Below are 16,391 nucleotides of genomic sequence, written 5' to 3'. Positions count from 1 at the left end.
GATAACCATTTTCCGAATCCCCCAGAGCTCGTGCCGGCCAACGTTTAACATGCGTCCTCCAAGGCCAGCTGCCCGTTGACTTCCATCGAACGAGACATATACTGCATCGGCCTCTCATGCCCGACTCCCAACTAATTGAGATGTTTCATCCTATAATAGCCATCAAGGCAAAGTTATTAACACTCCAGAACCATCGGGTTGCTGTTGCTACTACCTCATTCCTCCTCGCCTCAAGGCCGCTCCGATTGCATAGCTTGTCTCGTCCTCGTTCGAAGATCCTTCCTGGTGTTTGTTTTTCTTTCACACGCTTCGTCCGTCCCAAACTCATCACAGGGAGAGGCAAAAAATCAAACAAATAACAAGATCAAAGAATGCTTTGCAAAGCTTCCGTGTTGTGTATCACCCCTCCGTCCGACGTCGCACCACTCGTCCTTTGCTCCTCTCTTTTTCTCAAACTGCTGAAAGCGCGCGGAGTTGATCCTTTTAGGTTGGTCGGTCGGTCGTTCGGTTAGGATCCTTGAGTTCACCGCACACACAGTGACAACTGCGGTCGGTACAGTCTGTGAAGATTGTACGAAGCGAAGACCGCGATTACCAATCCAGAAGTGGTGGGGGTGAAGCAGCGAGAGAGAAATTATTATTGACACGGAAAAAAGTGAGCGAGAGAAAAAATGTCTGCAAATGTGGTGGTGCCGAAATAAAAATGCGCTTCCCCCTCGGAAAGCACAGCTTGCTTTTTTTTTTTAATGAATGATGGACGGAAAGCTATTGCTGGAGTACGAAAAGGGAGCGAGCGTGAGCGAAGGAGAACTCGCACACGGTTTCGGTGTTCGGATTGAGGATGAAGCATGCGAGCGAGCGAGTGAGGTTCAGGGAGGGGTAAAAAAATGTGCATGTGGAAAACTAAACAGAAAAAGTACGGCACTGGGGAATGGCACAGACAAGTCTACAAACACACCCGTGCTGAAGCCTCTAGGAGGGGTACCCCACACGCACAGAGCGGTTGCTGGTGTGCGGTATTCGCGCGCGCCGTCTGATGTCGTACGGAGTCAGGGAGGAATCGGTGAGCGATTTTTAAAAACAGTTCCATCTGAGACATTGTGTGAATTACATGTGTCCTGAGAAGCGTGATCCGCGAAGAAGCTCGACTGAGTTTTGGGAAGTTGTGTTTTGGTAAAAGCTCGGGACGTGATTCGCGCAGATTTTGAACGATCTTGGAAATCGATCGAAGTGAAATTTTGGGGGTATCCTCACACGAGGTGTAAACGACTTGGATAAGAAAGGACTCTGTCAGTGATCCGGTGTGATTCGTAACGGAAAGACACGCGCTATTCTTAGATCGTAGTGGCACGCGTACGCATGCTTGGAAGACGCTACCGAGTTGTACGATAGTGGAGTGAGAGTTGTTGCAACTGTTACCATTTGATGGATTAGAGTGCTCTGGAGAAGGATATACAAGTGCGGAAAATCAGTGAACACAGTGGAAATAAAAGTTAATAGATTACGATCCAAGTTGGAATCATTAAGCGAAACGCAGATGCATCTTCCGGCTAGCAGCGAGTGTCAAACTCCTCCAGAAGTGGCTAAAAGTATGGCTGATATGTTCTCGAATCTTCATGACATGCTGCAGGAGTATCATGGAGAGCTGGTGCAAACCGGATCGCCGGCGGTCCTCTGTTCAGCCCTGCCGACGCACTGGCGCTCCAACAAGAGCTTGCCGTGTGCCTTCAAGGTTATCGCCCTGGACGATATCCAGGACGGAACCGTGGTTACAATCAAAGCCGGCAACGATGAGAATTGTCACGCCGAGCTACGGAATTGTACGGCGATCATGAAAAATCAGGTGGCGAAGTTCAACGATCTTCGCTTCGTCGGCAGATCCGGCCGAGGGAAATCATTCTCGATTACGATAACAATCAGCACGTATCCCTGCCAGATCGCAACCTACACCAAAGCAATCAAAGTGACCGTCGACGGACCGCGGGAACCTCGATCTAAGCAGAGTAAGTTGTCCTAGTGATTGATAAGTGATTCAAAGGTTATCGAGATGCACATTGCATTCCAAACTATTTGGTTTTAATTACAGTCAAATCTACATAACTCGATATTGACGGAACCATTGAGTTTAGGAGATATCAAGTTACAGAATATAAAATCAATACATAGTAGTAATGAAAATCAGCTTTTACTACTGTTCTATAATATAGAGATGAGGAATATCGAGTTGTGAAGAGTTGACTGTATCACCAAAATCAGTCAAGTTTTGTGGGAAAAACAATTCTCGAAACGTAAATCAAGGTTTACGAACGTTCCGTTTTATGAAGGCGCCAGTTTACCGATAAATTTCAACATTTTGATCCATGATGTGCAGCCGTTGTTTGGAGCTGAAGGCGCCAGTCCTCCGAACGCTCGCTATCCCGTCTTACTTTACGGCTGAATGTAACAATCAAACCATATGCTGCACGAGCATAAATAGCAGCATTAAAAATTAATCGCCCTGAATTGGGTCGCTCTGAGCGTACGTGTGCACATTCCTTCTGCCCCTTCCTTGGAGTCATCTTGACGCAGACGACTGTGTCCGGAAAACAAAAGACTTCCGGAAGTTCATCTCTCTTTGATATTTTAAACATGAGTCTCCACTCACCCTTTGCACGCTCCTCGCTTCGTAGTAAACCGAAAAACTCTTGCCTTTGTAAACATTTGAATTTCACACGTCTCAACTTACTTCTCGACTTCTCTACCAAGCCGTGCGAGTCGGTGTCTTTCTGGGTTTTCGGTTGGTGCGCCACCATCAAAGAATTCCGCCCACTTTTCTTTTGATATTCTAACTCCGCATCCGATTCCCGACTTCAAACAAGTCGCAACCCGGAAGATACGCGCTAACCTCACTCTCGCTTTGTACTTGTTCTCCTCGCGCAGATTTCGCCTATGGCCATCCGGGTGCATTCAATCCGTTCATGCTCAATCCGGGATGGATCGATGCGGCCTACATGAACTACGCCTGGTCCGACTACTTCCGGCAGCACCAGCAACTGCAGGCCCAGCAACAAGCGAGTCAACCGAATCCGGTCACGGCAGCAGGAAAAGGTAGGTGTTTGCGATATTTTTATTTCAGTCGGAAATTGATGAAGTGCATTTTTGAGAGGATAATTGGTTGGGTGTTGGTAACTCTATTGAATGGTTATATATTGTAATCGATGCTTATTTCGGGATTGAGGTATGCAAGGAATTTATAATGGAATGCTTCAATTTAATTAATTGCAATGTATTGAATTTTCTGATTTTTTTAGTTTCCAATCTTTTTGAATGTAACAAACAATTATGAATTGAAAGAACATTCAATTACATGTTATTCTTCAGTCACCAGTTAACTCCATATCTCGATATTTAAGAGACATCGAGATAGGGAGTTTACGGAGTTTAGAAATATATTCAGCGGAAAGGTAGTGAGATGCTTGTCATGGAAAAAAATCCATTTGAATTTTGAGCCCAATAAATTTTGGAAAACTGACAAAGTGAAGTTAGCTGCTTTTTTGTAGATGAAAAAACGAATTTAGTACAATACCTTTTTAATTACACTATAGTTTGTATCTTTTGACAGATACGCGTATTTCGACCTCAACTGTAGAGATGGTCGGGTTTCACATTTTTCAAACCCGAACCCGACCCGTACCCGACTTATTTTATTTCTTCAAACCCGGACCCGACCCGAACCCGGGAAAATAATTGAAAGGCAAACCCGGACCCGACCCGAACCCGAAATTATTTCACTGTTCAAACCCGAACCCGACCCAAAACCCGAACTTATTTGTAAGAGAAACCCGTATAAAACCCGAGCTCGAAAAGATGGTAAATTCATCGTTTCTGATGCATAGGGAAGTTTTCAGGTTGCTATTCTTTTTACAATTCTCACGAAACCCGACCTAAACCCGACTTTTTTCAAGCTCGAACCCGACCCGTACCCGATAATTTTGTAGCCTTCAAACCCGACCCTAACCCGAACCCGAAAATTTTCAAACCCGAACCCGGGTCGGGTTTCGGGTTTCAAAATTCGAGACCCGACCATCTCTACTCAACTGTAAGGCCGACTTCAGTGTCGTGTACTAGACTCGACTTGCTTTTTTGTGTTCAAATAATGACTAATATATTGGTAAAAAATGTGCTTTTGGTTAATCAATTCTGAACTAAAAGGTAAATTATCAATCAACCATAAGTTTCTTAAAATCTTAAGATAAATTCAACTGATTATTTTGAATATAACACAGTGGAGCAAGTTTTTGTCTTAAGCTCCAAGATATCGCTATTGACCTTATTTGAAGTCACTATATCTAATATTGCTTTCAAAAATGTCATGGCACGTTGAGTTTTTGAGGGACTAATGATTAAAAATGCATTATTTATCGATTTCAGACAACTTATATGCAAGTTTACCAGCTTGTATGAAGATTTATGTGCCTAATTTACAACAGAAATCAGTATTAAGGTCCTTAGGAATACGAATCAACGAAATTTGTAATACTTTTGTGATTGAAAAGGTTTTTTTGATGATTTGGAAAACTATTGTATCAGACCTTATAGAAAAAACGACTTACTTTGTAAGGAAGCTGCAATTATGTCCAAAAATTTGTTTAAATCGATATTTAATCGAGCAATTTTAATCAAACAATCAGGGCTGGTAGCGAATCACTTTTTAGTGGCTTAGTCTTTATTTTTAACCTGATCACTGAAGTCACTTTTTTCTCAAAAATGGTCAATAAAGTCACTAGTTTTGGTACCTGAGGATCTGAAATGTTACAAATAATTAAATTATTTTCATATGAGAAACTTTTTTTCTGATCTTAAAATCAAATAATCAATTTGACAAAATGTCTGAAATTTATTTAAAAATGTCTGAAAACTAAAAATCAGAAATCATTCAGAGGGCTGCATTTTTTGATGAGATACTCAAACTAAGTTTAGCCTGAAACCCAGAACGTTTTTTTAGAGATTTTTTGCTATCAACAGATCAGCTATTCTATAATAATCTTCTGTTTATGTCTTTATATAAATGTGTTTAACTGTCGCTAATTCAACACTCAACAGAAGTTGTAGAGCAAACTTTGGCAGAAAGTCTGAAGGAACCTCCGATTTTGAGAAATTTTAACACAACTATTTCATAACATTTACAATCTTTCCATTTCCAACCAAAGTAATTGAAGAAATTTAAAAATGATCGAAATATTTTGTCTTAAAGCTTGGTGACATTTGTTTAGTATTTTCGTTAGAAATTATTCTAAAAATTTAGAAATGCGCCAGACAGGAACTTAACCAGCAAAACCTCGTAGGATCCCATGTTAAGGTTCGGTTCTGGCAGATTCCGCTGGAATCTCTGAAATTCATAAACGATTATTTAAGTATTCTACCAACACTGATTCCACTTAAACTGTTCCAGGAATTTGTCTAGTAGCGTCAAAAGCATTTTTCACAAAAGTATGTTTCACTCCTCTCTATGACATCCGAGAAATCTTCATTTAATTTTTGAAAGAAAGTTTGTTATAAACACTTCAGAAAATATTACCGGAAGATCTTTTTCCCAGGGTTACTGAATTTGGCATCTACTTAGTATTGTCTAAAAATTATTCCTTGCTCATATACGGCCCGAAGAAATTTATGAAAGGAATAAAGCTGATTAAGAATAATACGTTCAGAACATTTAAGCCTTTTAAGGATAACTGATAAGAAATATTTCAAAATACTGCATTTTACAGCATATCGAAATGCACATGACATGTAGATTGGCTTAATCCATGTTTAAAACCAATATATTTTGATTCTAGGCATATGTTTAAAAAAAGGTGCATTTTAAAGTTACTTTTAGGTCACTATTTTGATGATTTGGTTCACTAAAGTCATTATTATTTTACTGTCGGACCGCTACCAGCCCTGAACAATCTCATATAAAAGTTAAAGTCCTATTTTACATGCTCGATTTACTAAACCACGGAAAATAAAGATAAATCGTAGTTTAAATTTCAGTTAAACATTAATAAAACCAATATTTTATACAACTTTGGCAATCTGCAGCTTAATATTGCAACGTGCTGGAACATTTTTGATGATGGCAACGCAGCCCCAAGTTTACCGAAGACAAATAATTTTACCTTTGAGTTACGCGAAAAGGTTATAGGCCTATTCCGTGTGACAAGTTCGTCTATGATTTATTTACATCAGTGGAGGACTGGTGCTAACACGGGACTGTCATTTAATTGAGAATGAATTTTGCAATGCCTGATCGTATTTCTATATAACACATATTGGAGCAGTCATTGCAAATATTTTGAAGTTGATCAACGAGTAACAGCCTCAAGCTTAACGTGATTGTATACTACCGTCTTCTACAGGTCTCGATTAGTCCAAAACAGAATATTGAGCTGTGGAAAATTAAGGCTCAAACGCAATGATAGCGGAACGGCAACGGAGAGCGGAACCGATTCGCCAGTATGAACTATAATGTGCTTGTCGATTCACTGTTGCTCCACTTTTATTCGTTGACAGCTCAAACGAGCTAGTGTTATTTATGCCGGCGAAACTGTTCCGCTTTCCGTTGCCGTTCCGCTATCATTGCGTTTGGGCCTTAATGCTTAAAAAGTAATGAAACAAACAGGGGGCCCAAGAGGAAAAAGATATGAGACACATTTTGGTCGACTTGGAGTTTTGGAATTTTTTAGTTTTCACCCTTACTCTATTTCTGATAGTGTTATTAGGTGATTTTTCGTTTTTTTTGTTTTTCCACATTTTGTTCAAAGTGGAATATACAATATAGGTTCATACTGTTAGTCCTCTTAAAATCTTTTCCTAGAAAGACGCTGTTCAAAACAACTTCCAAAAAAATGTACAAAATTTGGATAGGAAACTTCATTTTGAATTGCCAGTTTAGCTTTTTGAGCTAAAATTACCTTAAGCCGCACTGAGAAGTATTATCTATGCAAAAATGGATTTTTTTTACCAAAAACTCATGTGGAACAAGTATTTTGAGATTGATTCTAATTAATTTGGAAATATGAATGTTTTGGACCGACCAAAGGATAAAAAACAGGTATTTTTTTCTTGAATCCAAAAAAAAAATCCCTTCTATAAGAAAAAAAAAATGAAACATTCAGTTGTGTAATTTGCATCCTCTACGCTCTGAGGAAGCTGTTTTCTGTCACTTTTGAACAATGTAACGAGATTTGATGTTGATCGTCATTACAAAGATTACTCCTGTGATTCGACAGGCCAGTACCAGCGGAAGTTTTATTAATTTCTGTGAACTGTAGCGTTCCCAACTGAACTGTACAATCAGTTTTCGAATAGGAATATAAATTTGGTTGGATGACAAAACGTCAAAAGACAAAATGTCGAATTAGAAAACATCGTAACATCGTGACAATTCATTGTTTATTTTAAGAAATTTTCTTAAACCGTTTAGACTTGGATTAATATTGCAAATTTTGCTCCTCATCGAACGCGACGAATTGTAATCGTCGCCAGCGAATCAGCAGCAGCTGTGAATTTGATGTTTCTCCAGTCTTACCAACACAAAGGCAAATAACCTCCTTTGATTCGTTTACTGGCGACGATTTTGTTGGAATGTGTTAAGTTAGCGGCGCATTTCGTTGTCCATGAAACAGGCAATACGTTTTGAAAATTATAAATAAAAATGAATATAATTTAATAGAACTGATCTTCTAGATCGCCTATGAAAAAATTGAAAAGTTGATTACCCGAAATATTAATTGTTTTAGAAAGCAGATGAATTAATGATGAGGAACCTTTCTTTATGCGTATTTAAAACATTTTTATGTCTGCATTGACGTCGCGTTAATTTAAGGGAGTGTGCAATCAATTTTGTAAATCGCTGTTCTTTGATTTGGTTCATTAGTATGGGAGTCGCTTACTGTGTTCGGTAAATTATATTTATAAACTTATTTGTTTTGAAGTGATCGAAGCCAAACCTCAAATGTTCAAGAGGACAAATCGCTAGAACCAAACGTCCGTTTAAGGTGAAATTTTGATCGAATTATCACCAGCTGGTTGTGACCAATCGATTTAGTTTGCGGCTCGAACGGGTGTTTGGTTTTCCAATTTATTGATCTTGAAAATTTGGCTTCGATGCAGCTCCACGTAAAATCGTCCTTGGTTCGTTTACCGGAAATTAAGGTGCAACAGCTTGGAATTGGAATTCAATGATGTTCTTAAACTTCAAGCATCAAACTACAGTGCAATTTTTTCGTGCACTAGCAAAAAGTTTAAAATAAGAAGATCGACTTTGAACATTCATTATTTCAGCAGATTAGTGCCTATGAAATCGCGATTTGGGACACAAGCCGATCGTTTTACCAGCCATGTTTGGATTCCAACATGTTCAACCTTAGAAAAATGATATTTTGGTTGTTTGTTGCTGAATTTCAATAATATTTTACCGTTTTCTCGATAAATTGTTATCAAATCTCTATTACTTTTGTAGAGATCTCGGTGAAATATTTTGAATTCGCGACATCTTTGTAACTACCCAACTGTTAGCTGTTGTATTCTCCGCAAACTGTTTTACCAATATCGGTGAAAATAGTTTGAGGACAAATCGCTTTAATATCAGAAAAAGACTTCTGAATTTGCTTTAGAAATATAGTCATTTCCTTCGGAAAACAATATTTATGAATGGATGTTTGTATGTCACGAGTTAGCTTGATAACAGGCTAATAGGTTTCAATGGATTTCAATACTTTTTTCACTGTTTTCCTTTTTTCAATAGCCTACTTGATGGCAAGACGAAATTTGTTGGAACAATTACCACAACCAGCAAAATCTTGCATTTGACCATATCAACCATCAAATTTGGCAAAGATCTTGCCATTTGCCCCATTCGGCTCTCGTCGTGTGAACAAATTACTTTTTTCATATTTTTCTATCACCAAACCTCAATCCCAGTCAACCCGCGTGTGGTAACCACTTTATCGATTTCGGATTATTAAACATCACGGCTCTCGATGTGTATCGTCGTCCGTCACCAAGCGCCTCGCTGACCCGTCCGTGTAGGGAAGACTGGGTAGATTTGATCCTCGGGGAAGACTTGATCCGTCTCTCGATTTTCATGATAGCTATAACAGTTTTATTCCATGTAAATTGTGCGTATCTACGGAAGATAATGTCGGAGCTGGAAATTATTTAGATGTTGCAACGAATAACATTTTGGGAGAAGTATGTTAAAAGAAATAATGTGCCCCCAGTCTCCCCTACTGGCATTACGCGCCAAAGGGGTGGACCCCTTGTGACCGCAGTTGCAATTTCCAATCCGTTGATGTCCGTTGGAAGTTGATGGTGGGCAGAGCCCATATACAGACCGTGTGCGTGTTTCTACTTCCTCGGTCACTCTAGTGCGGTGGCATCCGGTGGCAATTTTGGTACACCGCTCAGGACACATCCAGCTTTGGTGGCCGCTCCGATCTCGGTATCACGGTGCTCTTCGGATTGTTGTTATCAGAAAAAAAATCGTCGTCGAATCTATCCAACTACTCTCTAGAAAAAAGGTACACAAAATCGTGGAATCTATGGCAAAGGGTCAAAAGACAAAAAGTCGAAAGGACTGAAAGTCTAAGCACAAAAGCACGAAGAACAAAAAAGAAAAAACAAAAAGTAAAAAAAAATTCCAAAGAAGGAAAAACCACTCCAATAAACACAATCGAGAAACACAAAAACTGTGGAATGAATGTCGTCTGACGAAAAACTGTCGACTACCTCTGCTTCTGATAATCACGGTAAATGAATAACTATCAGAAGGGCGTAACTTCTAAACGGCCCCACGTTTTGTTTTTCTAAAACTTAGCTCAGACATGCAACTTATCCATACAAAACAACTGATGAATACAAATTTGATGGAGTCGTTTCTTCTGAAAATAACGGTCTGGGGAGCACCGTGACTATATGTCAAACTGCTCTTGTCCACTTGGAATGGGCTATTTTTTCTGGCTCCTGTTTTATTGTACACTGAAATGCATTTTAACTGTTAGTGCAAAGCTTAGTTGTTTAATAGGATAAATGGATTTTTTTCTCGCTCTCCGCCTTTTTCACTCGTTTTCCGGTGTCGCACGTTTTTGGGTGACGCCATTTTCCACGATCGAGACCGGGTTGATTTTTTGGAACACAAAATCCCTCCGAATCCGTTCATCGATTGGTCGCTTGTGGATTCCCGATACCAAGCAACCGACCAGAAGAGTCAGGATAAAAAAAAAACTCAATTTATTTTAAATTACAATGAAAATGGAAAATTGTCGGTTTTGAATTGCATAAAATTTTGCGGAGTGCCCGCTTTTTGCTCTGTGCGCTACTTGAGGGTTACCGAAATCCGCAGGCGGCTTACTTCGGTCACCGCGTGAACCGAAATTTTATGCATCGATAACACACCGCGCTTGAGTGGCAGTGAATGGCAATACAAACATCACCCATCGGGATGAAATGCTCATTGGAGTGACAATACCAAGTCCATTGCTAAAATGTTTGAATTGCAAATCACCATTATGTTACATAGTATGTCATTTACTTACATAACAAAGAAAACTTATTTAAAGATTCTCATTACCTTCTATTAACAAGGAGATTGTGATCTTTTGTGGGATATTTGTTCAAGACTGTATGACTATTTGTATTCAATCACACTCCTATATGAAGGGCCAAAAACGAATGGCGGACCCGTAAGTAGAGACACTCACGCAAATCCCGCAAGGAAATAATAATCTTCCAGATGTAAGTTCCCACAAACAGTCATACAATTAAGCTCTAAATCACCGCCAACTTTGCAAAGAAGTACTCTGTTACAAGATGAAAGTAATTATTGTTTTGCATTTTTATTTTTCTGTAACATATTCTACAGTAAAAAAATACTTACGTTTGCGAACGGCATTTTCTAGCAACTGCCAAGAAAACAATAAATTTGATTGCTTTCATAATATAGCAATCTAATGCAGCATACATTCAAGTATCTCAGAAAAAATAAATTCAGACATACAAATCCCTAAATTTTCGAATTATGGCCGGGAATTCGACCCAATTACCCCCATATGCAGCGCGGGATCGAAACAGTTTCGCTTCTCTCACCAGCAGCCCCAGTGGCCAATGCTGGGGGATTAAAATTGCTTATAAAAATCAATTCTTAGGGGATTGATTTTTTTTTTGCGACAGCGAATGTGTTTCCTCTCTTTTGCTATTCACCGCCTACTCGGCTGTCTGTCGTTTTCCGGAGCACCCTAGCTACTTCCGGCATAATCCGATCAGAGTGAGTGGGCACAGCAGCGTACGAGTAAACTGAACGATGTGGAAGAAAGTCGTTTCCTAGCAGCAGCAGTCATTCCCCAGCCACATGCATGAACCTAATCCCTCTTGGAAATGTTAAAATTGCTCACCCGATTGCAGCTTAGTCGATAGAAGATTACAATAGAACAGCAACACTGATATGTCAAGGAATAACTCCAATACTCAACTATTTTTTTCTCATCTATTCTACTTGCAGGTTCACCAACGTTACCAACGCCAAACGGTACAACTGGACCTCTTCTGCCTACGCCACCAGCAGACTTCATGTCCCTGTCGGGAGCCCAGCCAACTCCAAACGGCCTTCCTACCCCAACCGGTCCGGTGTTACCCAATGGAGCCACCTATCTCCCCCAGTTTCCCTTCGGACCGCACGCCGATCTGCATCTAAAATCTCCATTCCTGCCTTATGACATCTCACCACTTCGTGCCAACGGTCTCCGAGGACCTCACCAGCTATCCGCCACCATAACCCTTTCCTCAAGTGACTTCATCTCCTCGTCCCGCCTTTCCCCCGCCTCCTCCAGAAATTCTACTTCCTCCCCTCCATCAACCCTCAATCAATCACAAATCAAAATGAGCATTGAACTCAACTCCACCAACGAGCACTCGTCCGGTGAGGAGTCCGACGATGAACACATCGACGTCGTAAAGTCAGCCTTCGTACCGATACTCCGACCTGCTCCAACTTCGTCAGCTGACACCACCTCGGATGCTCAACCTCATGCACCGCTGAAATCGGAAACACCCGATTCAACGACCACCACTCCCAGTTCTCCACCTCCTCCAGCGCCACCCTCGGCACGCTGCGAACTGAAAGCTCCGTCTTCGAAGAAACCCCAATTCCACGAATCAGCGCCAAGTGAACCGGCATCCCCGGAGAATACAAAGCTGAAGTCGCCCAACCTTATCATCAAGCAGTCGGCAAAAACCGTTTGGCGGCCCTATTGAGAGTATCTGCTGCTCTCCAAGGTGCTCCTCTCCCGGCTCGGGAAGTAGCTTGTAGCCAATAATTCAGAGTTCTGGTGATATTAATGTTAGGAGGATAATCGGTGATTTTAGCAAGTAGCAACAGAGAGAAAGACGTCAATTTGTACATACTGAACCGCAATATGTGAATATGTTGTATAGTTCTACAACTAGCGCTATGTGAGATTTTTTTTTATATTAGAGATATAAAAATCAAAAAATCGTTGTATATAGAACAGAATGTTTAAGTTGAACTATCGGAAATTTGGGTTATGATAGACTCGAATTGATTTCTCAATTTATTTAGCAATCAAAGGTACCAACAATCGGAAAATTTTGTAAAGATTAATATTAATTTTAAACTTAATTTAATTTAATCCCTAGCAAGTAAATGTTGAAACACAAGAAACAGGTACATTTTTATAGTACAAAACGTGGTATTTAAGGACAGGCCGTAGACCGACACTGGAATATGCCGAAACGTAAGAGAATAAATCTTTATAAAAAATCTACAACAATTACAACCCTTTCATTTAATTTTCCGAACGTCATACTTCCCTTCCGCTGTTTCCCGTTTTGCGAAAAATAAACCCTCTGGCACTTTGTACGTACACTGATATCACACATCAATAAATCATATTGCGTCCCTGCTTCGAATGGTTGAAGCTTTACCTCCCTATACATGGACGTCAGTCTCGTTTGAATTTGTACTTCTGAGGTAGGTAGAAGAGTTTTATTTGGAGGATTACTGATTGTTTCTTTTATACACCACTAGGAAAACGTGAGCGCCATGAGCGCTCATTATACTGAAATATGTTTGCTAATCAGACGGGAAAAAGTGAACACCAAATAAGAGATACATACTTTTGATTCATTACATTGGATTTTTGGTAATGGTATTGGCATTTGAAGCTTTCAAAATTTCAAAATTCTCGTCATTACCGAGTATCAGGCTCCAGAGACATTTTCCCCGCTATTGGGGGATTTGTGTCATCGCCATTTTCGAGCCTATTTTTTTTAGTAATCCTTTATAATCAGTTATTTCAAGAACTGGACCACGTGAACGAGTTATGAACTGTACAGAGAATTTGATACCGAAACAAACGGACCTTGGACAATCGTTGAACGAATTTCCAAAGTTCAGGGGATATTCTCACCTTATGAACAGCCCAATTAGCGGCCATGCCGATTCCTGGTCATTTTCCTTTCAAGCGATTGTTTGTTAAGTGGGTGCGGAACAAGGTCAACTTGGGTCGTGTTTTCTGGATCCTATATATAGCCTGCCTCTACAAACGATGGACCTATGACATAAACAGGGCTTGATTTGCAAAAAATAGGGGGAATGGGGGCCAATTTCTTGTTGGTACCCTTTCCCCAGAATTTTCCTTTATTATTATATCTTGAAGAAACATTTTTTTTTTCAGCACGGAATTAATTGTTTATTGGTACCATGATTCAAATTATTCTTATTCTATTTCTGCTTCAATATTCAAGTTGTTGAAAATACAGAAAGTCTTTTTCTAAAAACTTGGTCTCTTTTTTTCAAGGAAGGTCTCTAAGGACTCTAGTTTAATCAAAATTTGTCTCTAAAGTCTGTTTTTTTTGTCTTATTTGGATTGCAGTGAATCCTGATGCAAAATTCTACAGATTCCAGAGAAAAATTCAAAGACTTGGACGCGGATATTCAACAGGTTCTTCAAGGCTTTCGTCTTACATGTCTCTAGGAAAAAGTTCAAGAAATCTTTTTGTGAATTGTCCAGAGATTCAGGGACTCATACATGGATCCTTCTAGAAATTCTACTATAGAATTCTCTTCCTTACTTACTTTACTTTTGCTGGCTCTACGTCCTTCAAGACATGACCTGCGCCACAATGTTACGCCAACTAACTCGGTCCCTGGCTGCTAACCTCCAATTCCTCGATCGCTCCACACTTCAAAGATCCTGCTCCACTTGGTCAAACCACCTAGCTCGTTGCGCTCCCCTTCGTCTTGTACCGGCCGGATTTGAGTTGAACACCATTTTTGCGAGATTGTTGTCCGGCACTCTCACAACGTGTCCCGCCCATCGTACCCTTCCAGCTTTGGCGACTTTCGTGATACTAATCCCTAAAATTAATCGTAGAATTTTTTTAGGGATAACCATAGAAGTTACCTCAGAGATTTCATCATGAATTCCTTCGAATATTGTTTCGGTATTTTTTTTTTCTCAAGAAAATCATAAGTACTCCAGGAATGTATCCTATGATATTACCATCATTTTCTTTAAATTTCCAACAAGAATCCCATTTACAACATTTTTAAGATTACAACTAGTATTTTATCCAGGAATTTTATAGAACTTCCTTCAAAATCAGCGTTCAGATTTCCTTCTGGAATATCTCCAGAGATTGGGCCTAAGAGTCCTTCAGGAATTATTCTAGAACTTTTTAGATTAATTTCCCAAAGATTTCTTCAAATAATTTTCAGCCATTTACCCAGAAATATCGTCAAAAAAAAAATAAATAAATCATTTTTTTCAGAAATTATTGGTTTCTGAATTTATCGAAAATACGGGAAATATTTCAGAAGGAAATCCCAAAGTAATATCTTATTCAACTTGGTTAACTTTGAAAGTAACCATTAACTTTGAAAGTAACCATTGCCCAGTAACTCTCACAAAGAAAGAAATTCTGGGCTATTGAGGAAGTCTTGAAGCATTTCGTTAATAAATTGCTTAGATTATTGGAAATACTAGAAAATCAACTGTAGAATTAACTGGTGTGAAACCTCAGATGAACTTTTGAAGAAACCATGAAGATTTTACTTGAGAAAATACTCGAGAAATTGTTAGGAAGAACTGCAGGAGTAATTATGCATGAAATGTTGGAGAAATCTTTAGAGAAATTTCTGAGGAATCCCAGGTCACATTTAAAGAGGAATTCCTGAAAGAGCAATTCTTAGGGTAAATGTGAATGAATTCATGAATGAATCCATGTAACTGGCATGAGAATTCTCGTAGATCTTCCTGGAAAAATTCCCAAATGTATTTCTTTAAGAACAGTACTGTGATTTTTTTCTTAAAAGAAGTAGGAATCTTTGGAAGATCTCATAAAGTTACAATTGGAGAAAACACAGTCGACTCTCTCTCCACATCTCGATGTTCTACATCTAGATATCTCTCGCTATGTCGGTGATTTCTTCGGTTCATTCATTCTGCATACCATTTGCTCCTCCATATCTCGATATCTTCCATATCTGAATGTGTTCGTGTTTATTTTTCTTCCCAATTTTCTTTCTGTATGTTGATTAGACAAATATCGAAAGTTACTTGATCATTTTTTTACGATGAAAACACAAATGAAGAACCCAAAATGACGTCCGCTTGTTCATTATGTTCCCTTTTTTCGTAACAACGGATATTCTAACAATCTAGTATTCATTGTTCTTTAACTCGATCTCATCGATATCGAGGTGTGGAGAGTCGCATGCTGTCAAAAAACGATGAAGTACTCATGGATTTCCTAGACAAAATAAGAAGATATTTCTCTAACCGTCCCTTAAAACAACGCTGGAAGATTTTTAGGAGGCTTGATGGAATCAATAGATAATTTTCTGAAGAAGATCCCAGAAGTATTCGAAAAGAAATCTTTGTATAAATCGCAAAAAAAAACTTGATGGATTTGTGAGAAAAAAAAATACGTAACAGTTTCTGAAGGTCTCTCTGGAACCTCTTGAAGCAGTATTCAGTGCAAGCATAATAATAGGGTCCTAAAGCCCTGTCCCAAATTTAGTGCCAAACGCTTAAGTTTAGGCCAAAAACACATGTTTACTCAATTTTCTAATGTTTTCCGTTGGTTTAAGCCCAAAAAAACATTTTTTTTAGATTTTGTCACATCCTTTGGCTTAAACTCAAATTTTGGGTGTATTTTGTTTTCCGTGTCCCTTACGAAATGTCAGATAGGAACAACCCCAGTGGTCGAACTAAACCCCTGTGGTGTTTTTGTCGACTAAGCGAACGTCAAACATGATCAAAAGTGTCAAGGTTCATTTATGAACCAAATTTTTAAATTAAAGTTTAAACATGTTATAGCCATTATTTAAGCAGGAAAAATTGCTAAAG

General features: G+C 39.2%; 1 protein-coding gene across 1 annotated transcript; it reads left to right on the top strand.

Annotated features, from left to right (window-relative positions):
* Window positions 1–962: 962 nt before the first annotated feature.
* LOC5567562 (segmentation protein Runt) lies at window positions 963–12,809 on the top strand. The gene is made up of 3 exons (XM_021847260.1): window positions 963–2,003; window positions 2,920–3,087; window positions 11,522–12,809. The coding sequence occupies exons 1-3, from the start codon at window positions 1,538–1,540 to the stop codon at window positions 12,271–12,273; spliced, it is 1,386 nt and encodes a 461-aa protein (XP_021702952.1). The 5' UTR covers window positions 963–1,537; the 3' UTR covers window positions 12,274–12,809.
* Window positions 12,810–16,391: the final 3,582 nt, after the last annotated feature.

This window comes from Aedes aegypti, chromosome 1, assembly GCF_002204515.2.
Source record: "Aedes aegypti strain LVP_AGWG chromosome 1, AaegL5.0 Primary Assembly, whole genome shotgun sequence".
Taxonomy (NCBI): domain Eukaryota; kingdom Metazoa; phylum Arthropoda; class Insecta; order Diptera; family Culicidae; genus Aedes; species Aedes aegypti.
This window is presented reverse-complemented; position numbering and strand designations above follow the sequence as displayed.